General features: G+C 44.5%; 1 protein-coding gene across 1 annotated transcript in view; it reads left to right on the top strand.

The window, feature by feature from the left end:
* The first annotated feature begins 1,538 nt into the window (after positions 1-1,538).
* Positions 1,539-22,096, top strand: part of Snrnp200 (small nuclear ribonucleoprotein U5 subunit 200) — a 33,151-nt gene continuing 12,593 nt past the window's right edge. The window contains exons 1-23 of the mRNA XM_021156986.3: positions 1,539-1,709; positions 2,325-2,488; positions 4,495-4,666; positions 5,395-5,587; positions 6,146-6,201; positions 8,577-8,675; positions 9,837-9,989; positions 10,142-10,241; positions 10,399-10,535; positions 11,013-11,096; positions 11,176-11,349; positions 11,650-11,787; positions 12,138-12,293; positions 12,848-13,018; positions 15,395-15,588; positions 15,784-15,907; positions 18,300-18,449; positions 18,798-18,908; positions 19,632-19,763; positions 19,922-20,110; positions 20,569-20,766; positions 21,524-21,676; positions 22,002-22,082. Of these exons, the coding sequence (XP_021012645.1) occupies positions 1,665-1,709; positions 2,325-2,488; positions 4,495-4,666; positions 5,395-5,587; positions 6,146-6,201; positions 8,577-8,675; positions 9,837-9,989; positions 10,142-10,241; positions 10,399-10,535; positions 11,013-11,096; positions 11,176-11,349; positions 11,650-11,787; positions 12,138-12,293; positions 12,848-13,018; positions 15,395-15,588; positions 15,784-15,907; positions 18,300-18,449; positions 18,798-18,908; positions 19,632-19,763; positions 19,922-20,110; positions 20,569-20,766; positions 21,524-21,676; positions 22,002-22,082 (3,174 nt within the window). The 5' untranslated portion in view covers positions 1,539-1,664. The remainder of the gene's footprint in view (positions 1,710-2,324; positions 2,489-4,494; positions 4,667-5,394; positions 5,588-6,145; positions 6,202-8,576; positions 8,676-9,836; positions 9,990-10,141; positions 10,242-10,398; positions 10,536-11,012; positions 11,097-11,175; positions 11,350-11,649; positions 11,788-12,137; positions 12,294-12,847; positions 13,019-15,394; positions 15,589-15,783; positions 15,908-18,299; positions 18,450-18,797; positions 18,909-19,631; positions 19,764-19,921; positions 20,111-20,568; positions 20,767-21,523; positions 21,677-22,001; positions 22,083-22,096) is intronic.

Here is a 22,096-nt window from a genome sequence, read left to right as displayed (position 1 = left end):
AAGTAACTGAGTCCAACCTAGGGTTACTATGTTGCTCTTAATGTTAAATATGATAAGGTACAGCTGGTCACAACCATCCATAGCTTCAGTGTTTATGAGTTGGAGGCAGGGGGATCAAGAGTGCAAGAGAAGTCTCTGGATAGCAAGTGTGAAGCCTGCCTGGACTCCAGGAGATCTTTTCTCAAAAACCAGATAAGGGCTAGAGAGATGGCTTAATGGTTATGAACACTGGCTGCTCTTTGAGAAGACCTGGGTTCCAACCCCTCCACACACATGGCAACTCACAACCTATCTGTAGCTCCAGTCTCAGGGGATCTAACACCCTCTTTTGGACTTCGTGGAAGTCTGCATGTAATGACACACAAACATACATGTAGCCCAAACACCTATCTACATAGAATAAAATGTAAATGATAAACCAAACAATAAAAAAAAATTGCCAGCAAAATGGCTGGGTGGATTAGGACACAGACTTAAGGTTCACTCGTGCTTATTAGATATCAAGGGAAAGCAGAACTCACTGTTTTGCTTTCAGTGTTGTGTAGAGAATTATTAAAAGACTAAATACTACCTTTACATAGTAGGTACCACTACTGCTGAATAAAACTGAATAGTATTTCCATACATATGACTTGTTTTTCATATATTTATTTAGTAAAACATTCGTGCCACATTGAGGAGGACAAAGTTATATATATATGATATAATCCGCACACCTAAAGTCCTGACATAGGCTGTGACAAAAGATTGGGCACAAATAGTTCTTCCTCTACCATCAGTCAGCTGACACAGGGGTGAGTCTTGTGGAAAGGGGTTTGGGGTAGAAATCCAGTCGGTTACTAGAACTAGGTACATGCTAACTTGCTTTTTTTTTTTTTTTTTTTTTTTTTTGGTTTTTCGAGACAGGGTTTCTCTGTATAGCCCTGGCTGTCCTGGAACTCACTTTGTAGACCAGGCTGGCCTCGAACTCAGAAATCCGCCTGCCTCTGCCTCCCAAGTGCTGGGATTAAAGGCGTGCGCCACCACCGCCCGGCTTTTTTTTTTTTTTTTTTTTTTTTTGTGGTTTTTCGAGACAAGGTTTCTCTGTGTAGCCCTGGCTGTCCTGGAACTCACTCTGTAGACCAGGCTGGCCTCGAACTCAGAAATCCACTACCTCTGCCTCCTGAGTGCTGGGATTAAAGGCATGCGCCACCATGCCCGTCTTGCTAACTTGCTTGAACCTTCAGCTTCCTTATCCAGAATTGGAGCTCCTTAGTTTCCGTTTGCCTGCATGTCTGCCTGCCTCACAGGACGGCTGGTATGAGAAACCAAAAGAATTACATACAGAAAGGGACTTTCAACATCATACGCTTAGGGGTTGGGCCTTGGCTCTGCCGCACGTATAGATGCAGGAACCACAGTTTGCACGCGCGTGTGTCTCGTCGGTCAATGGAATCCTTGACCCGGATGTACTACTGTACATTCGCAAACCCCGCCCAGAAGCCGTGGTTAGTAACCGGAAAGTCTCACGTTTAGCGGGCGTCCCGGAAGCGGAAGCAAGTCCGTTTCTTTTCTCCGTCCCTTACGTTCGTCCTGCGTTGTACCCGTTGTGCCAGGGCGGTTCGCTGAAGCGGTTCGGAGCGTGAAGAAGAGTGGAACCCTGAGTTCCCCGAACATCAGCAGCCATGGCGGATGTGACTGCCCGCAGTTTGCAGTACGAGTACAAGGCGGTGCGTGTGGTCTCGAAGGACGGGTGCAGGCAGGGGAGGTCGTGGATAGCCACGGACACTTAAGCGGGAGATCAGAGCTGGGTGAAGGATGGATTAAAACACGAAGGAAAAACCCCGTGGAATTTGGGGCGCGGGAGAATTTAGGAGTTGGGTTTTTCCCCAGCCCCCTCAGCGCTAAACTCGCTCCTTCTTCTCTTTACCTCCAATGTGCCCAACATTTTACCCAAATGTGGGCTGTTGTGGATGCTCTTAGGAGCGCTGGTCGTTCACTTTCTCAGACAGCAATAGTGCTCGTGCATCGTATAATGCTATGTTATTTCTTCTTGTTTTTGTTTTTTTTTTTGTTTTTGTTTTTCGAGACAGGGTTTCTCTGTGTAGCCCTGGCTGTCCTGGAACTCACTCTGTAGACCAGGCTGGCCTCGAACTCAGAAATCCGCCTGCCTCTGCCTCCCAAGTGCAGGGATTAAAGGCGTGCGCCACCACCGCCCGGCTATTTCTTCTTAAGAGCATGATTTTTTTTTTTTTATTCAACTGTTTTCCCATCATCTGCTGTCACTACGATAACAGGATTCAAAACTATACAATCAAAGTTTTGATAAAGTATGATCTTTTCAGAACTCAAATCTTGTGCTCCAAGCTGACCGCTCTCTCATTGACCGGACCCGCCGGGATGAACCGACGGGAGAGGTTCTGTCCCTGGTTGGGAAGTTGGAGGGAACCCGAATGGGAGATAAGGCTCAACGGACCAAACCACAGATGCAGGAAGAAAGACGGGCCAAGTAAGTACTAAGGGGATGCTGGATGCTATTTTTCCATCTAATGTAAAGCCCATCTTTAGCATTAGAGTGTGAGACCCCGACTTAGAGCGTTTCTCCCTGGAAGGTAAAGCCCCTGGATGTTCCCCAAGCTTGTTTTCCCTGATCTCTAAAAATACAGCCAGAAAGAAGCTCTTTGTTCTCTATAGCCAGCAAAAGACTTTTTTGTTTCTATACTGTACAACCAGAGATGCCTGCCTTCCTGTGCCAAGGACATGGAGATAGACACAGGAGATGAGGCTGCAGCTCACTCCCCCCCTCACCAGAAAGGAGCTGTAGCCAACTCTCCTCCCAATTCCTCAGCTAGCTGTTAGAAGCCCCCTACTGTCACCGCTCGGGGTCGAACTCCCCTGCCCTGCACGAGGAGGGACTTCGTCCTCAGATAGCTGATAATAAAAACCTTTTGCAGTTTGCATCAGGTGTGGTTTTCTCTCCGGACACTGGGGTGCTGGCCAGCTCATCCCGGGACTTGAGCAGAGGCCCAGCATCGGGGGTTTTACAAGAGCAATAGTTTTACTCAAGTTTATATGGAAGATCAATGGTGTGTGCACAACATAGCAGAAGCCTCTTCAAGGTTTAAAGCTTCTTTGGATTTAGGTGTAACGAAGTAGAACAAAATCTATTGATACCTTTTACTGACACGTTTCTGATTCATAGATGTTAATTTTCTTCCGGTTATCTTTTTAAAAGATCTGTTTTGTTTTTAATTATGTGCATGTGTATGTTTGTGTGGGTTTGTGCACACACATGCAGATGCCTGTGTGGAGGCCAGAGAGGGTTTGAGAGTCCCTGGAGCTAGAGTTACAGGAGGTTTTGAGTTACCCAGTGTGGGGCTAAGAACTGAACTTGGGTCCTCTTGGAAAGCGGTACTGTGGGGAAACAACTCGACTCTTCTCTCCAGCCCCATCCCCAACCGTTTTCAGGACTTGAGTTAATCTCCTCTCTGTAATTCACCTCCACCATGTTGTTAGAAGCTTCTCTCCCCAACCCTTCTCTCCTTTTGTTGCCCATCACTTCCTGATGATTTCTGTTGTCTTTTCATGTTGGTGGGTCCATTTCAAAAGTTAAATACTACTAACTTTATTTTGCCTGTCTTGCTTTTCTTTTCTCTTCTTTTCTTTCTTCAAAACAGGGTATCTTGATCTGTAGACCAGGCTGGCCTTAAACTCAGAGATCCACCAGCCTCTGTTTCCTGAGCACTGGGATTGGGATTAAAGTCCTGTGCCACCACCTCCCGGAAAATTGTGTTTTCTTTCCCCTCCGTCCCTCCCTCTCTCCCCTTTTAAAAAATATTTATTTTATGTATATGAGTACACTATAGCTCATCTTCAGACTGTAGCTGCCTTCAGACACGAAGAAGGCACCTCAGAAGAGGTCATCGAATCCCATTACAGATGGTTGTGAGCCACCATGTGTTTGCTAAGAGTTGAGCTCAGGACCTCTGGAAGAACAGTTGGTGCTCTTAACCACTGGGCCATCTCTCCAGCCCTCTCCTCTCTCTTACTATGGAGTCTTAACAATCCCCAGGCCCTGTTTGATTTGAGTGCTTATGTTTTAGAAGAGCTTAATTATTGTTCCTTGGTCCTTCCGTTTTCAGAGTCTGATGTCTTTTCTAGTTGTTTATTGGGAGTCATTAAAAGTAGATTCCACTGGAGCCTAGTCTCTCACTCTTAAAAAGGGATGGATGCATCTAAGGTTAAAAAAAAGTCTAAATAATATTATACAATCTCATATGGATATAAAAAGATGTACATTTTAAGATAATGGAGACTGTATCTATCAGAAGATGACACATTTTCTTTCTATAAATCTGTCCCATAAAGAAGTGCTTCTTCAAATCATTAAGGTCTGGTAGGAGTTAATCATTTTGATTCATGTTCCTGCCTTCACATATTAGACGTATAGAAAGGGTAAGCTTGGCTTGGGAATGACCAGTTCTTCCATTCAGCATCATGTTGTATGTCCTTTAGGAGGAGAAAACGTGATGAGGACCGGCACGACATGAACAAGATGAAAGGCTACACGCTGCTGTCCGAGGGCATTGATGAGATGGTGGGCATCATCTACAAGCCCAAGACGAAGGAGACCCGGGAGACCTACGAAGTGCTGCTCAGCTTCATCCAGGCTGCGCTGGGAGATCAGGTAAGCCAGTCTTACCTCTGGATTTTCCCAGTAGGATGGGGAGGGCAGTACCATGCGAGCAGAGAAGTAGTGAACATGTTCCAGGTCAGAGGCAGGCTGCTGAGTGCCTCTTACCTAGAGACGTGTGGCGAGCTGTGGTGCAAGTTGTCTTCTGCTTCTGAAGACCGCCTGCTATGCCCCCACGCCCAAGCACTCGGACTGTCTCCAGGAGACACATGAGGCAGCACTGTGTTAAGTCCTCAGCAGCTCCCTCTAGGCTTGAAGGTTGCTTTTGTTTGTTGGTGTGAGATGAGGTCTCCTGCAGCTCAAGCTGACATCATACTCACTATGTATTCAAGCATGACCTTGAACTTTGGTTTTGTTGCTGCTTCCCGTGTGCTAGGATTGCAGACCTGTGCCACTGTGTCCTGTTAATGAGTGTTCGAAGCCCAGGATGCTGCATATTTTCTTGTTTGCTTTGTATGTATATACACCATATAGCCCCAGTACCCTTAGCAAAAGAGGTTTCAGATCTCCTGGAATTTGAGTTGTGATTTTTTCTTTTGAGCCATCATGTGGGTGCTGTGAATTGAACCCAAGAGCAAAAGCAATGCAGTCCTAACTTTTGAGCCACATCTCCAGCTTGTGTAGTTTTGAAGATGCGTGCTTCTTTACTTTATATTGTCACAAAGCTGATCAGTGCCCTTCTACATATTATTGTTGTACACGTTGTTTGTATTTTTTCTCAGCCTCGAGATATTCTTTGTGGAGCAGCTGATGAAGTCCTGGCTGTGCTGAAGAATGAAAAGCTTCGAGACAAGGAGAGAAGACGGGAGATTGACCTGCTGCTGGGTCAGACAGATGATACCAGATACCATGTGCTGGTAAACCTGGGCAAGAAGATCACAGACTACGGTGGCGACAAGGAGATACAGAATATGGGTACCTGAGCTCTTTGTGTCCTGACCATGTTTTGTGGTTGTTGGCCTTTCTATTGAATTCTCAGAATCTTTGTTAAAATTTTAGAATAGCATTGTTTCCATAGCTTATGTTGTGTTGCTTAAAGAGAATGGCTGATCTGCAGGCCTTTTGGCACAGGCTTATCCCAACAAGTCAGCCTGGTTGCATAGCAAGTTCCAGCTGCCAGGGTTCCTAAGCAAAACCCATCTAAGAAGAATAAAGTGGAGAGTTATCTCTTGATGTTTGGTTGTGAGCCTTATCCTTTAATAGCTGAACTATCTCTGCCGCCCTGGCAGCCATTTTTAAATTGAGACCTATTGTGTAGATAGTGAGTGAGAGCAGGGAGGGCTTAGGAGCTGAAGAAGCAGAGCAGGGTAGAATCCAGGTTGGCAGGTTTGAGAGGCCTTGGTGCTTGTTTTCGTGTTGGTTAAGTCTGTGTGTTCTGGGCCTGAGAGTAAGCAAGCCAGGCAGCTGAGGAAATGGGCTTGAGTGTATCCACACTAACCACTGCCCTCTCTCTGTAATCCCACATCTCCTCAGATGACAACATTGATGAGACTTATGGTGTGAACGTGCAGTTTGAGTCTGATGAGGAGGTGAGTGGCTTTAAATGGATCCCTTCTGTTTTGTGATGTTACCAAGGTAGTGGGAGCTCTTCTCATAAACTGAAATTCCTAGCTAAATGCGTTTTACAGTTTTGTGGTAGACTTAACAAATTTTGTGTCATTCTGCTTAAGAAGTTATTATGGTTCACGTTAGGTTCTTTTAGAAGCTAATCTAAACTAGTGGGTGTACACTGACAGTTTATAATAAACCAGATAGACCAATGAAAGTAGGAAGGAGGACTGAGAAATGCCATCCTGTGGGCACAGCGCAGTTATTGCAATCATGGACTCAAGCAGCTGCACTTACTTACTGTGGGCCTGTCCAAGACTGGCCCTCTCAACACCCAGTCAGAGATTGGGGAGGAGTCCCTTCTCCCTGCTGCCTAACTATTGGTTATTGATAGATTATGGAAAGGGGGTCATTATCTTCAGTCCTGTAACCACTTCTAAGCCTTCTGGTCTCTGATGGTTAAATTCAGTGGGTCACAAATAACACAGGGAGGCATGAGTGTGAGAAACAGATGTGTAGGGAAGAGGAGGCTCCTTGAGGTGGGGGGAGCGGCAGTAAGAGAACTCGGTATGCATTGTGTGCATGCATGAAATTGTCAGAACCCATTTAATCAATAAGGAAAACAGATAAAGCACATCTTCAGTGACGCTGTGTCCTGCTGAAGTGTTTTAACCATAGTATAGTAATTCACGGCTTTAGTGTTGTGTGCTAATTGCTAGTTTAAGAATGCATGTTCGGGCTGGTGAGATGGCTCAGTGGGTAAGAGCACCCGACTGCTCTTCCAAAGGTCCGGAGTTCAAATCCCAGCAACCACATGGTGGCTCACAACCATCCGTAACGAGATCTGACTCCCTCTTCTGGAGTGTCTGAAGACAGCTACAATGTACTTACATATAATAAATAAATAAATCTTAAAAAAAAAAAAATGCATGTTCACCTAAGAGTATGGATGTAATTGTACGTGGCTATTTAGCAGTTGTAGCAGCTCCTGGGGTTAAAGCTTGCCACTTCTAGATTATAACTAAATATGAATAGTGGGACAATTGAAAAAGGAAAGTTGAACCAGGAATGGTAACACAGTGCCTACATTCCCAACAGTCAAGAAGTTGAGGCCAGCTAGGCTACATAGTGAAATTCTCTAAATGTCTCTAAGTCATTTTTTTTTTTTTCAGATTTATTTATTTTATGTATGTGAGTACACTGTAGCTGTGCAGATGGTTGTGAGCCTTTGTGTGATTGTTGGGAATTGAATTTAGGACCTTTGTTCTCTCCTGCTCAAAGATTTATTTGTTATTATAAATAAGTACACTGTAGCTGTCTTCAGACACTCCAGAAGAGGGCATCAGATCTCATTATGGATGGTTGTGAGCCACTGTGTGGTTGCTGGGATTTGAACTCTGGACCTTCAAAGGAGCCGTCAGTTCTTTTAACAGCTGAGCCATCTCTCCAGCCTGTCATTTTTTAAAGTTGGTTACTTTAGAGTTTTCAGTGAGTGAGTTTGTGTTCTGAAAAAGAAAGTGCCAGTCCTGAAATGTCCTGGAAGAGAAGATGTTACAGGAGGTCAGGGTGAGCTTTGAACCGAGAGCCAAGGAATCTTGAGTTTGAGCCTGTATCTTAGGCAGGTCATTTTGCCTCGGTTTCTGTTTTAGTAAAACAAAATGCTACTTCCTACAGAAGAGTTAATTGGTAGAGAGTTTTTCTTTTCTCTTCCTTTCTTCTTTCCTTCCTTTCTTTTTTTCTTTCTTTTTTTTCCAGACAGGGTTTTCTTTTGTGTAGCCTTGGCAGTCCTGGACTAGCTCATTAGATCAGGGCTGGCCTCAAACTTACTGAGCTCCACCTGCCTCTGCCTTCTGAGTGCTGGAATTAAAGGCATGTGCCATCACTGCCCAGCTGTTAATTTGTAATTTTAATTAGGAACAACCTGACACAGATTTCCTTGCTCATAGCAATTTATTTAACAGATGCTAATTATTGAACATGATGTTTAAGTCCACAGTTGAGATTATGCAAACTAAGCATGATGTCTACGTTTCTGGCTCACAATCTACTTTCCTGTGTATGCGTCTTCATAGCTCCTCCGTTAGCCAGTAGTCTTAGTTTGATATTATCTGTGTTTCAGAAGGAGCATATGATCCCAGTGTTTGATATTTGCAGCTAACGTGAGAAGCGGAAAAGAGGATAGATACATCTAATAAACCCATTCCAAATGGTCATTCCATTGATATTCCTGGAATATGGTTGATACACTATTGGCTTTACCCCAAATCCGTTGTTCTAAGTATGGAGCTTACTTAGAGTGATAGAAAGCAGGATCTGTATGACACAGGACCAGTTACAGATAGCATTGTCTCCATAGGAAGGTGATGAAGATGTGTATGGGGAAGTCCGAGAGGAAGCTTCTGATGATGACATGGAAGGGGATGAAGCCGTCGTGCGCTGTACCCTCTCTGCTAATGTAAGTAGAGTCTCTGTTTTAGTGTAGGCCAGCTTGCTTCTAAGTGAAGGACTTCCTCTTACTAAGACACTGAGCCATGGTTGGTTTTTCTGGGTGGTGGCTACTGTGGATTGAACCCAGCTTCAGGCATGCTAGGCCAGTGCTCCACCACTGAGCTAGTCTCTTCGTTCTCAGCTTTTGGGGTTGTTTGGAGTTTTGTTGTTGTCCAGGCAGGCTTCAAACTTTTGATGTCTTCCTCATCCTTCCTCTTGAATGCTGGAATTATGGCATGGACCACTGAGCCTGCCTTCCAGACTTCCTTTTGATGGGTATTTGGGTTGTTTTTAAAATTTGATACATAGATAACATTGTAATGACAAGAGTATTTGAGTGGTTTGTTTGTTTTTTAAGGTAGGGTTTCCTTGTGTAACCCTGGCTGTCCTGGAACTTGATCAGTAGACCAGGCTGGCCTTGAATTCAGAGACCCGCCTGCCTCTGCCTCCCAAGTGGTGGAATTAAGGCATGCACCACCATTGCCCTTCTGGGTATTTTATTTTTGTTTGTTTGTTGTTCTGGGGTTGAACTGTCTTGTGCATGGTGAATGCTCTAGCACTGAGTTATAGCAGCAGTATTTAAAGAGACTAAAAACATTTTTATTTTGAGAAAGGTCCTCACAAAATTAGAGCTGGACTTAAACTTACCCTGTAGCTCATGCAGGTCTTGGAGCTCTGTCAACTCAGCTTTCTAAGTAGTCGGGTAAATTTACAGACCTGTGCCAGTGGTGTTGTGTGTGTGTGTGTGACCTGTGCCAGTGGTGTTGTGTGTGTGTGTGTGTGTGTGTGTGTGTTTATGACATAAAACTTACTGGGCAGCTCAGACTGGCCATGAATTTAGAATCTCCTGCATCAGCCTTCTTAGTGCTGGGATTGCAGGTGTTCCACCAACCTCAGTTTGAGCCTTATTAAACAGTCAGTATTTTGATTTTCTTAGGACATTAGTCAGTTGTTTCTCTTCCCAAAGACACATGTTAATGAAATCTTAGTCTGGTGTGCTCCTGGATTCAGTGTAATAGAGCTGCTTCTTTCTGGAAAGGCCTCAGAAGGTAGCCTATGGGATGGCAGGTAACTTGGGGGGAACATGATGAAGAGACCTAGTGAGCCACATGCCTGATTTCCTTCTTAGCTTGTAGCCTCAGGTGAACTGATGAGTTCTAAGAAGAAAGATTTGCACCCTCGGGATATCGACGCCTTCTGGCTGCAGCGACAGCTCAGTCGTTTCTATGATGATGCCATTGTGTCACAGAAGAAGGCAGATGAGGTGTTGGAGATTTTGAAGGTATGGATAAAATAGTACTTGTATTCCATGAGTCTTGTCAGAAAGGGTCAGTGTTTGGAAGGCAGCTATGCTTACTGTAGTACTGACAGTGCAGGGACAGTGTTTGAGGTTGCAGATGGCTGTATTCATACAGTCTTATTTTCTCTCTCCAGACAGCAAGTGATGACCGAGAATGTGAGAACCAACTGGTTTTGCTCCTTGGTTTCAACACTTTTGACTTCATTAAAGTGTTGCGGCAGCACAGGATGATGAGTGAGTAGACTATGCACTTTTCTTGCTGTGTGTGTGCGCGTGCAAGAGTCTGCTGGATTGTGTTGGCTTCAGTATCTAGTTACCTTCTGTTTGCTCAGGAATAAAAGGAGGTTTTATTTCACGGTCTGCAACTTTCTCTCCCTATTGTGTTTGGCAGTTTTATACTGTACCTTGTTGGCCAGTGCTCAGAGTGAACCTGAAAAGGAGAGGATCGTGGGAAAGATGGAAGCTGATCCAGAGCTCTCCAAGTTCCTCTATCAGCTCCATGAGACTGAAAAGGAGGACCTGATCAGAGTAAGGACTGGTTTGTCTGTATGTCTTGTTCCTTGTTCAGTGTTTGAGGTAATGAAACATATCTCTGCATTCTCTGGAGTTTGTCAGGGTGCAAGTTAGAGTCAGCACACTCATTGCTGTGGTTGAGATACTGTCTTCATCCAGTGCCATGGGGAACCTGCTTACTACAGCCTGGGAAAAGAGCATGTCTGCTTAATGTAGAACACCATTCCTCCCTGCCTTTCACGGTTAATTGTTGACAGTCTGCTTCTGACGTTCCTCTTTAGAACACTGCATCACCACTGTGTTTACTACCTCTGGCTGATTTATTTACTTATTTTTATAGTCTCTGGCAGGTCTCAAAATAAAGTGATGTCTTTGGTTTGGGGATACATGATTTAGCACCATGATTGAAGCCCAACCCAGAAGGGACTGCAAGGGACAAGCACTCAGGCGAACAATGTACATGATTGGGCTTTTTCTTTTCCCCTGCTGCAGGAAGAAAGGTCTCGGAGAGAGAGAGTCCGTCAGTCCCGAATGGACACAGATCTGGAAACCATGGATTTGGACCAGGGTGGAGAGGTGAGTGCTGGGCTGTTCCGAGGCTGTTGTGGCTGGGAAGCTTACCTGCTAAGCCTGTTTGTGCTTTGCCTGTTTCCAGGCTCTGGCTCCAAGGCAAGTTCTGGATTTGGAGGACCTTGTTTTTACCCAAGGAAGCCACTTCATGGCCAATAAGCGCTGCCAGCTTCCTGACGGGTCCTTCCGACGCCAGCGTAAAGGCTATGAAGAGGTGCATGTGCCTGCTTTGAAGCCCAAGCCCTTTGGCTCAGAAGAAGTGAGTGAATCACCTTTTCCGTTCTCTGCGTCTGTCTTCCAGTTTGGCGTTTAGCCATTAACTAAAATGTCACCTAGTCTCAAAGATAATTTATTCTAGGAGTGGAAACTATTCCAGAGTTTTTCCATTCCAAGACCAGGAAGCAAGAGTGATCTCTCTGTACAGGTTTAGAGTAGAGAATTATGAATGGCGATTGCCAGGGAATGAAATCATGGGGAAATCATAGTGATCTTGTAAAAATGGGCAGGCAGCCTGCTGAAGGATCCAGGAGCATAAAGTGTGGGATGTCTCTTCCTTTAGCAATTGCTCCCGGTGGAAAAGCTGCCAAAGTATGCCCAGGCAGGATTTGAGGGCTTCAAAACGCTGAACCGGATCCAGAGTAAACTCTACCGTGCTGCCCTGGAGACTGATGAGAACCTGCTGCTGTGTGCTCCCACTGTAAGTACTGATCTGCCTCCTTTTCTTCCTGAAATGTTTTGGTAGCAAGTTATATACTAATCCTTAACTAGGACTTATTCTTTGCCATTGAGTCAGGGTCTCTCTATGTAGCCTTGGCTGTAGACCTGACTTACAGTATAGACCAGGCTGCCTGTAAACTCATAGAGATCTGCCTGCCTCTGCCTCCCAATCTGCTGTGATTAAAGGTATAGAATGCCACCTCTGGCTATTCTCTGTTCTGTGATGGACAACCCACTGGGGCAGTGTTACTTGGGGCAGTCCCAGGGTCAGTTCTGTTTTGATGGTCGCCCATAGCAGATGAAGAGGCTTTGTCTCTGCCCCCTGTCTAGGGTGCAGGCAAGACCAATGTGGCCCTGATGTGTATGCTCCGAGAGATAGGGAAGCACATCAACATGGACGGCACAATCAATGTGGATGACTTCAAGATCATCTACATAGCTCCCATGCGGTCCCTGGTCCAGGAGATGGTGGGCAGTTTTGGAAAGGTAAGTCGTATAACCTCTCCAGAAGGTACTAACTGCAGCTGTTGATGTGCTGGGGGGGCGGGGGAGGGGGGGGCTGTGCATTGCTGCTTCTTTTGTTAGGGAAACTCCAGATATTTTTTGCCATTTCCAAGGTAGAATTTGACCCTAGTAATTTCTGAAGCAAAAATGTCTTGACCTGTCTTACATGGACGCCATCTTTGTTGTATTTCCTTAATGACTCGCTGCATCTTACAGAATTTATGCGGAATTAATATGGTTTATAGCTTGTGGGTTTTTACCCCAGTTCCACTTTCCTATATGTATCTACTTTCCTGCTTCATGAAGGGCTTCCATAGATCCTTTGCCTCTACCCGAATGGGATTTAAGTAATATTTGTTCATCTTTCCTGATTCACCACACCAGATACTTAACTTTTCCTTGTTCACAGCACAGAAATGGCTGCCAGGCCCTTCAGGCACCATCTACCATTCTTAGACGTTAGGCAAGCTCCCTGCCACTGAGCTGCATCTCCAGCCCCATCACTCAGTATTGCTGATGATGCTTTCTTTCCCCAGCGCCTGGCCACATATGGAATCACTGTTGCTGAGCTGACTGGGGATCACCAGCTATGCAAGGAGGAAATCAGTGCCACACAGATTATTGTCTGCACCCCTGAGAAGTGGGACATCATCACACGCAAGGGTGGGGAGCGCACCTACACCCAGCTGGTGCGGCTCATTGTCTTGGTGAGTGGGAGAGAGGGGAAGGAGAGAACAGCTGTGTCAGGGAGTGTTTGGCACTCTAGTTGGTAGCATGAACTTGGGAGAGTGGGGCCTAAATACGAGTCAGAGTAAAGTCCCATGCACTAGCCAGCTTTATTCATTCAGACAATTTATACTCTGAGAGTTAACAAGAAGCACATGACTAAGGTGTTCAGTTGCAAGGACAAGGCCACACATGGCCAAACATGTTTTCTATAGAGGCATATGAATAATAATAGTGATATAAACTTACTTCTATACCCCACAGCTGGGAGGAGCATGGAAACACGTTCCAGGAATGACGATCATAAGACTCTGGTCATTTTTTTCTTGGAGCTTTCTCACAAGCACCCAAAATATTCACATGACTATTCTTGGACTGTGTTAGGACACGGGAGCATTGGATTGGCTCTGTGGTTCTGTTCTTTTTTTTTTGTTCCTTTTTTTTCCCCCCTATCCTTCTCCCTCTTGTTCCAGCCCCACTTGTTCTGGCCCCGCTTACTCCGGCCCATAGGTTTTTTTATTTGTTTCTCATTATGGATGGCTGTGAGCCACCATGTGGTTGCTGGGATTTGAACTCATGACCTCCGGAAGAGCAGTCAGTGCTCTTAACTGCTGAGCCATCTCAGCAGCCCCTAGTTCTGTTGCTTAATGCCTTTCTTTTCTTTTTTCTTTTTTTTGGGGGGCGGGGTTGATTTTCTATTTTGAGACAGAGTTTCTTTGTATTACCATGACTGTTGTGGAATTCTCTTTGTAGACCAGGCTGGCCTTGAACTCACAGAGATCCACCTGCCTCTGCCTCCTGAGTGCTGGGATTAAAAGGTGTGTGCCACCATGCCTAGCTTTCCTTAAGGCTCTTCTACATGCAGTTTCTTCATAAGAGTCACTGAGCTTTGCTGTTGCCATTAAAACCATAATCTGCATGTAACAAAAGCCTCTTAGACATGCATGCTGTTTGCCACATGCCCCATTGCTCTCTAGATCTGGTTTTTTTGTTTGGTTTTTTTTTTTTTAATTTGGCTTTTGGGAAAGACTCTCTATGTAGTCCTGGTTATCTTGGAACTTGTTCGATAGAATATGAAATATTTTTAATCAAATGGAAACACACAAAAATAATTTTGTCCTCCAAGAACATAGAAATGTTTCTTTATAAAATAATCTATTGTCACAAAGGATAAGTAAGGAATTGGGACTTTGCATTCCCTTTACATAGAAGTATCTACAGGGAGTGGACTTTGAGCCTGACGGTTGAATCTGTTTTGTTGTTTTTGCTTTTTGTAATTAATTGCATTTGTTTATTTTCTGTGATGTTGCATGGTGTGTGTGTGTGTGTGTGTGTGTGTGTGTGTGTGTGTGTGTGTGTATGTGGAGGTCAGAGGAAAACTGGTGGAAGTCAGTTCCCCTTCCACCATGTGTGTTCTCTATGAATCAAGCTCAAGCCATCAGGGTTGGCAGCCAAGTCCCTTTACTCTTTGAGCAGTCTCACTGGCCTCCAGCTTGATTCTTTAAGTTGTCTAAGAAAGCAGGAGAGTAGTTCATAGTCTGTGTTCAAAGTGGAAGTTAGCAAAACTATGGCTATAAGTTTTTCTTTGAATGAACACAGTTATTATATAGATTGGTTTATGCACTTCTTATAGCTATTATTGTCCTGCTGTGGCAGAACTGAGTTGTTTTTTGTTTTTTTTTTTAAGATTTATTTATTATTATACATAAGTACGCTGTAGCTGTCTTCAGATGTACCAGAAAAGGGCATCATCAGATCTCAGTATGGGTGGTTGTGAGCCACCATGTGGTTGCTGAGATTTGAACTCAGGACCTTTGGAAGAGCAGACAGTGCTCTTACCCTCTGAGCCATCTTGACAGCCCAGAACTGAGTATTTTTTAACAAGGGCTACATGGCTCACTAGCCTACAGTATTGCATGTGTGGTACCGGATGTTCAGCCCTTGAAGAAAAGTTTGCCTACCTTTTTTTTTTTTTAGAGCCTTGCTATTCCATGCCTCTCCGACAGCTGCTCCTAGGGGTGCTGAGTCCCTGGCCTGCCCACAGTATCCCCAGTTCTCCCAGTGCTTACTGTATCTCAGAAGCACTGCTGTTGGCAGTGTAAACTTACTGTACGTAAAGCCCACAAGGGTAGGTTTCTTTGCTCTAACCTGGTCAGAACCATCATGTATTTGTAAGGACATTTGTGGTATCATCAAAGGACTCACTCACAAGTGTTAGACAGTCTACACTCAGTGTATATTTCTACTAAAAGCTGTCTTTGTTCTTTAGGATTCCTTGGCTTAGGGGTCCCTCTCTTGTCTTTACTTGGCATGTTAAGACTGTATACTTGTACAGTTTGCATCTTTCTGTTATTTAGGATGAGATCCATCTTCTACATGATGACAGAGGTCCTGTCTTAGAAGCTTTGGTGGCCAGGGCCATCCGAAACATTGAGATGACCCAAGAAGATGTCCGACTCATTGGTCTCAGTGCTACCCTCCCCAACTATGAAGATGTGGCCACCTTTCTGCGAGTTGACCCTGCTAAGGGCCTCTTCTACTTTGATAACAGGTATAAAAAGAAACTGGAAACTTGTTACCCAGGCAGGCTTCCTGTTCCCTACCCTTCTCTAAGGAGCACACTATTGAGTTTTAGGGTTCCTGTGTGTATTTTAAAAAGCATTATTGTTTCTAGGTCAATGGAAAGTAACTTCTCTCACAGTGTTATCTGCCAGAAATCTCATTTGTATAACTGTTGAACTTCTAGCTTCCGCCCGGTGCCTCTGGAACAAACATATGTGGGCATCACAGAGAAAAAAGCTATCAAACGTTTCCAGATCATGAATGAAATAGTCTATGAGAAAATCATGGAACATGCTGGAAAAAATCAGGTTTGTTGATGGTTCTTGAACCTTTTCTTTTTTTTTTTTTTTTTTGGTTTTTCGAGACAGGGTTTCTCTGTGTAGCCCTGGCTGTCCTGGAACTCACTCTGTAGACCAGGCTGGCCTCAAACTCAGAAATCCACCTGCCTCTGCCTCCCAAGTATTGGGATTAAAGGCGTGTGCCACTAGCCCAGCTCCTTTCCCATTTTTAACTTAAACTAATCGACAAGGTAATAGCATGAATCACCAGTGATCAGAAATAATATGAGTTATTACTACAGTTGCTTTAAAAGATGGTCAGGGTCTGGAGAGATGGCTCAGCGGTTAAGAGCACTGACTGCTCTTCCGAAGGTCCTGAGTTTAAATCCCATCAACCACATGGTGGCTCATAACCATCCATAATGAGATCTGATGCCCTCTTGTGGTGTGTCTGAAGACAGCTACAGTGTACTTATGTATAATAAATAAATAAATGGTGTGTCTGAAGACAGCTACAGTGTACTTATGTATAATAGATAGATAGATAGATAGATAGATAGATAGATAGATAGATAGATAGATCTTTAAAAAAAAAAAGATGGTCAAGAGCTAGGAGAGTCAGCACATGCCTGTAATACCATAGCTTACGATGCTGAGGCAGGAGGACCTCAAACCAGCTGGAGGCCAGTTTGGGTTATACAATGGTACCCCCTACCCCCATCCCCATCATGGTCCCCCTCTCCACTTTCCCCCCCCCCCAAAAAAAATAAATCCAAAAAATGACTGGGGACCTGGAATGGAACTCAGTGGCAGAACATATACATAGCATGTTGACCCCGGTTCATTGCATTTTCCATCACTGCATAAATGGGAGATGGAATACTGTGAACAATCATTCATAAACTGGCCAATTTATGGGGTGGATAGATGGCTCAGTGGTTAAGAGCATTGTCTACTCACAAAGGACAATTGAAGCTCAGACCAGTCTATTAACTCTAGATCTGACCTCTCCTAGCCTCTGTGAACATCAGGCATACATATGTTGCACGGACATGTGCGCATATAAAACATTCGTTTCATAAAGTAAATAAAAATTAACAATAAATAAACAAACTTATAACTTAGAAGAATTGGATCACTTCCTGAAAACAACTATCACTATAGCCTAGGTGAAAGATAATTTGAATAGTCCTGTGATCGTAAATGATAACTTCATAGTTGATACTCTCCTCCCCCAAATTGGTGGAACTAGAAAAACCAGTCTGTCTATAATAAGATAGCAAAACTGTAGCTGAAAATTATTAGAACCTAGTGAAATCAGGCCAGTGAGATGGCTCTGCAGGTAATGGCGCTTGCCCCCAAGACTGGTGACCTGAGTTTGATCCCCAGAACATACTTGGTGATGGAGAGAGTTGATCACTACTCTGACACACAAAATAATTTTTTAAGACTTATTTATTTATTATATGTAAGTAAACTGTAGCTGTCTTCAGATACACCCGAAGATGGCATCTGATCTCATTACAGATTGTTGTGAGCCACCATGTGATTACTGGGATTTGAACTCAGGACCTCTGGAAGAGCAGTCAATGCTCTTAACCAGAAAAAGAAATGCATAGCTTCTTACTGCCTGCCTTATTTAATTCTGCTAACTAGTAGTAATGTGCCACTACTGCCTGACATATAATTTCATTCATTCGTTCGTTCGTTCGTTCACTTACTTATTTGTTTTCTTTCTCTTTTTTTTTGGATGTTACTTTGATAAAAGTTTTTAGTTAGCAATATTAAATAAGGTAGGCAGTAAGAAGCTATGCATTCCTTTTTCTGATAAAAAGCACAGGAGTTTATATGATAGGGTAGGACTTCAGAACACTAGATCTCAGGAGGACTGTTTCATATAATGTGGAACTAGTTTCAAACTATTTAAATATTTTTATAAATAATGTAATCGTTTTGGTATTATCTTGAAAATATACCTTTATTTAGCTTAGACTTGCTAAGGCTCTGACCATATTCTTAATTGAGGTCTTTGAATCTCAATACACTGTGTATTTAGATTTATTGTTCAAGGGAGAATTCTAGAGTTAGTTTATTTCTTAGCTGTGAGACTCTGCCACTATCCTTGGTACATCCCTTCCCCTGTGTGTCCTGGGCTGGGCTTAAACTCTATGTAGCCCTACTCATAGCCTGGAATTTAGCTGTGACCTTGAGTGCAGAATTAGAGCTGGAGTTACCATGCCCAGCTTCCCTTTGGTACTGTCAGCCCTGTTAGACTTCTTTCCAAACTAGCATGTATTTTTGCCATAGACAAAATGGCTTCTGTTTCTAGTGGAGCAGCTTCTGCTTCCTGTAGCTGGTGCTCTGGTGCTCTGAGAACAGCTGCTGAAGGTGCTCCTTTTAGCTCTTGCCTGATTCTCCTTAGGTCCTCGTGTTTGTTCATTCTCGCAAAGAAACTGGGAAGACAGCAAGGGCAATCCGTGACATGTGTCTGGAGAAGGACACTTTAGGTCTGTTTCTTCGTGAGGGTTCTGCCTCCACTGAAGTCCTTCGTACAGAAGCAGAGCAGTGCAAGGTAAGAAGGGACCATCTGCTTATTTGGTGACTGGTTCCATATTGGGTAGATTCCTTTGGGACCATATGTACTGAGTGCTTCTGTTCAGGCAGGTTAAAAGTCATTTTCTTGGGGCTAGTGAAATGACTCAGCAAATAAGGTGCCTGTCGCCAATCCTAATGGCCTGAGTTCAATCTCTGGGACCCACATAGTAGAAGAAGAGAACTGACTTTCACACACATGCCACACACAGGCATATATACAAACATAAGAATATAAGTGTGTTAAAAGGGACTGTGTGGTTATGGGACTTGCTTTTGGCCTTGGAGTCCTAGCGGGAGGCCGGCCTCACTCTGTTTCTATTCACAGAACTTGGAGCTGAAGGATCTTTTGCCCTATGGCTTTGCTATTCATCATGCAGGCATGACTAGAGTTGACCGAACACTTGTAGAAGATCTTTTTGCTGACAAGCATATTCAGGTGAGGAGGGGCAAACCTAGTAGAAACAGACTTGTTTGTAGCTCTGCCCTGAGTGGTATCTCTAACCTTTTGTTAAAAAGAGAGTCATTTATATGTATTTGTGTGTGTGTGTGTGACTTGAACGAGTTTATGTGCACCACATGCATGCAGATGCTCTCAGAGGCCAGAGGAGGGCACCAGATCCCTTGGAACTGAAGTTACATATACTTGTGAGCATATGTGGGTTCTGGGACCTGAAGCCTCGTCCTCTGCAAGAGTAGTACACGCTCCAGCCACTGAGCCGGTCTCTGTCTCTAGACGTTTTGAGATCTGGGCCAGCAGGCCTAGCCCAGGCTGGAAAGTTGTGATAGTTATGTTTGCTCTCCCCACACTTCATACACTGCAGAAGAGAGGATGGATGCTTCATAGAACTCTACACTGTAATTCACAGGGTCAGGACCACATTCTTTCCCTCTTCCAGGTGGGTAGATTTTGAATGTTTTATAACTGAGTTGATAAATACAAATTTAAGCTTCTGACCTATGTCTCTGGAACCTTGGTATGTTAATTCTCAAATATGTAAGAGACTGAAGAAATGCTTTCCTTTTTGCTCCAGTGTCACATTGAGTACTGAAATATACATCCACTCCTGCCTCCCGCTAAGCTCAGGCGCCAGACAAGCGAAGGATATGGCCCTGCTATGGTGGGGTCTGTTGTCCTTATTACCCTTCTTTACCTCCGCAGGTTTTAGTTTCCACCGCAACTCTGGCTTGGGGTGTAAATCTTCCTGCACATACAGTCATCATTAAAGGTACCCAAGTGTACAGTCCAGAGAAGGGGCGTTGGACAGAGCTGGGAGCACTGGATATCCTGCAGGTACAGAGCCTCTGAGATGATTTCTCAATGGGATGAGCTCCTGGGCCTGGGGTCCAAGGATGCTGCAAAGATGGCAGATCAAGGCCAAGTTCTAAAGTGTGTAACTTGTTGAATCAAAAGCTTTGCCATAACATTTTCTTTTATTGCTTCTGTCTTAGATGCTGGGCCGTGCGGGACGGCCGCAGTATGACACCAAGGGTGAAGGCATCCTCATCACATCTCATGGGGAGCTCCAGTACTACCTCTCCCTCCTCAACCAGCAGCTGCCTATCGAGAGCCAGATGGTCTCAAAGCTGCCTGACATGCTCAATGCGGAAATCGTTCTGGGCAACGTCCAGAACGCAAAGGTAGGGAAAGCTTTGTCTTCAGAGCTTCACACTTTTCCTCTATGACTCAGGTGACTTGAGTGACGTAACTCCTGTGAGGATGTTTGGGTCCAGCAGTGTCTCAAGCTTTGGACCACAGCTCATGCAGGGCAAGCTTCGTGGGTTTGTGCTATATAGTTCCTTTTATGTTTAAGATATTTGAAAGGGTTTTTTAAATTGAAATACTGAAAACATTCAGAATACATTGTAATGTGTGTCCTTATGCTTAAGAATTAAGTGTCCAAGTGATGGCACACGCCTTTAATCCTAGCACTTGGGAGGCAGAGGCAGGCAGATTTCTGAGTTTGAGGACAGCCAGGGCTACACAGAGAAACCCTGTCTCGGGAGAAAAAAAAAAGAATTAGTGTCCAAGCTATCTGTGGTGCTTCTGTTTGGACATGAGCAGGTCGTCATGCTAAACACCATGAGCTGTCTTGCAGGATGCAGTGAACTGGCTGGGCTATGCCTACCTATACATCCGAATGCTCCGGTCCCCTACCCTCTATGGCATTTCTCATGATGACCTCAAGGGAGATCCCTTGCTGGACCAGCGCCGACTCGATCTTGTTCATACTGCTGCCTTGATGCTGGACAAGAACAATCTGGTCAAGTACGACAAGAAGACAGGCAACTTCCAGGTGATTAGCATGTGATTTTTGAGGAAATTTTAGCAAATGTTTAGGTCCTTGATTTATGTATTGTCCATCTAATTACCTATGTCTAGTTGGGGATTAAACAGTGGCCTGTGAGCTATGAACTTAACTTTCAATGTTTATTTTCTTTTAATTTTTTTTTTTTTTTTCTTGAGACACGGTTTCTCTGTGTAGCCCTGGCTGTCCTGGAACTCACTCTGTAGACTAGGCTGGCCTCGAACTCAGAAATCCTATCTCTGCTTCCCAAGTGCTGGGATTAAAGGCGTGCACCACCACATCTTTCTTTTAAATTTTTATTACTTTATGTGTATGAGTGTTTTGTTCGCATGTTTGTCTGTGTAGCACATGTCCCAATGGAAGCCAGAGTGCCTGGTCCCCACAGAGTCCAGCATTGGGTAGTGGCTGCCTGGGACTGGAGATGCTCCTGAGCCACCATATGGGTGCTGGGAATGGAGCCCAGGTCACCTGGATGAGCAGCAGCCTCCTCTCACTGAACCCTCTCTCCAGCCCTTAGGTTTGAGAAGTGGTCGTTAAGTTTCAGAAACCAGGCTGAGCTAGGGCGTGTGGGTGTTTGCTTTCATAGCATCACTTCTGCTTACCAAGTCAGTTTGTTGTATCCTCTTTCTTACTGTGCCGAGTTGCTTGAATCGAGCAGCAGTTGTCCTCGTAGGACAGTCACTTGATGTTAGAAGCTGGGGGCTGATCTCTGGTCAGTCTTTTACTGAGTCTTCTTTCTTTCTAGGTGACAGAACTTGGCCGGATAGCAAGTCACTACTATATCACCAATGATACTGTGCAGACCTACAACCAGCTGCTGAAGCCTACTCTGAGTGAGATTGAGCTTTTCAGAGTGTTCTCCTTGTCCTCAGAGTTCAAGAACATCACTGTAAGAGAGGTGAGCCTGTGAGCCTAGCAGGCCAGGAGTTAGGACCCTTGCCAGGCTGCTGGATTCTTTTTTCCTTCATCCTTGCCCTGTGGATTTTCTTTTTTTTTTTTAAAGATTTATTTATTTATTATATGTAAGTACACTGTAGCTGTCTTCAGACACTCCAGAAGAGGGCACCAGATCTTGTTACGGATGGTTGTGAGCCACCGTGTGGTTGCTGGGATTTGAACTCTGGACCTTCGGAAGAGCAGTTGGGTGCTCTTTCCCACTGAGCCATCTCACCAGGCCCCCCCCCCCCTGTGGATTTTCTAAGACCTGTCTTTCCTTGAGACAGGAGGAGAAGCTAGAGCTGCAGAAGTTGCTGGAGAGAGTGCCCATCCCTGTAAAAGAGAGCATTGAAGAACCCAGTGCTAAGGTAAGCACGTCTTC

The sequence above is a fragment of the Mus caroli genome, unplaced genomic scaffold (assembly GCF_978045245.1).
Source record: "Mus caroli unplaced genomic scaffold, Mus_caroli_1 scaffold_2, whole genome shotgun sequence".
In the NCBI taxonomy this organism is placed as follows: Eukaryota; Metazoa; Chordata; class Mammalia; order Rodentia; family Muridae; genus Mus; species Mus caroli.
This window is presented reverse-complemented; position numbering and strand designations above follow the sequence as displayed.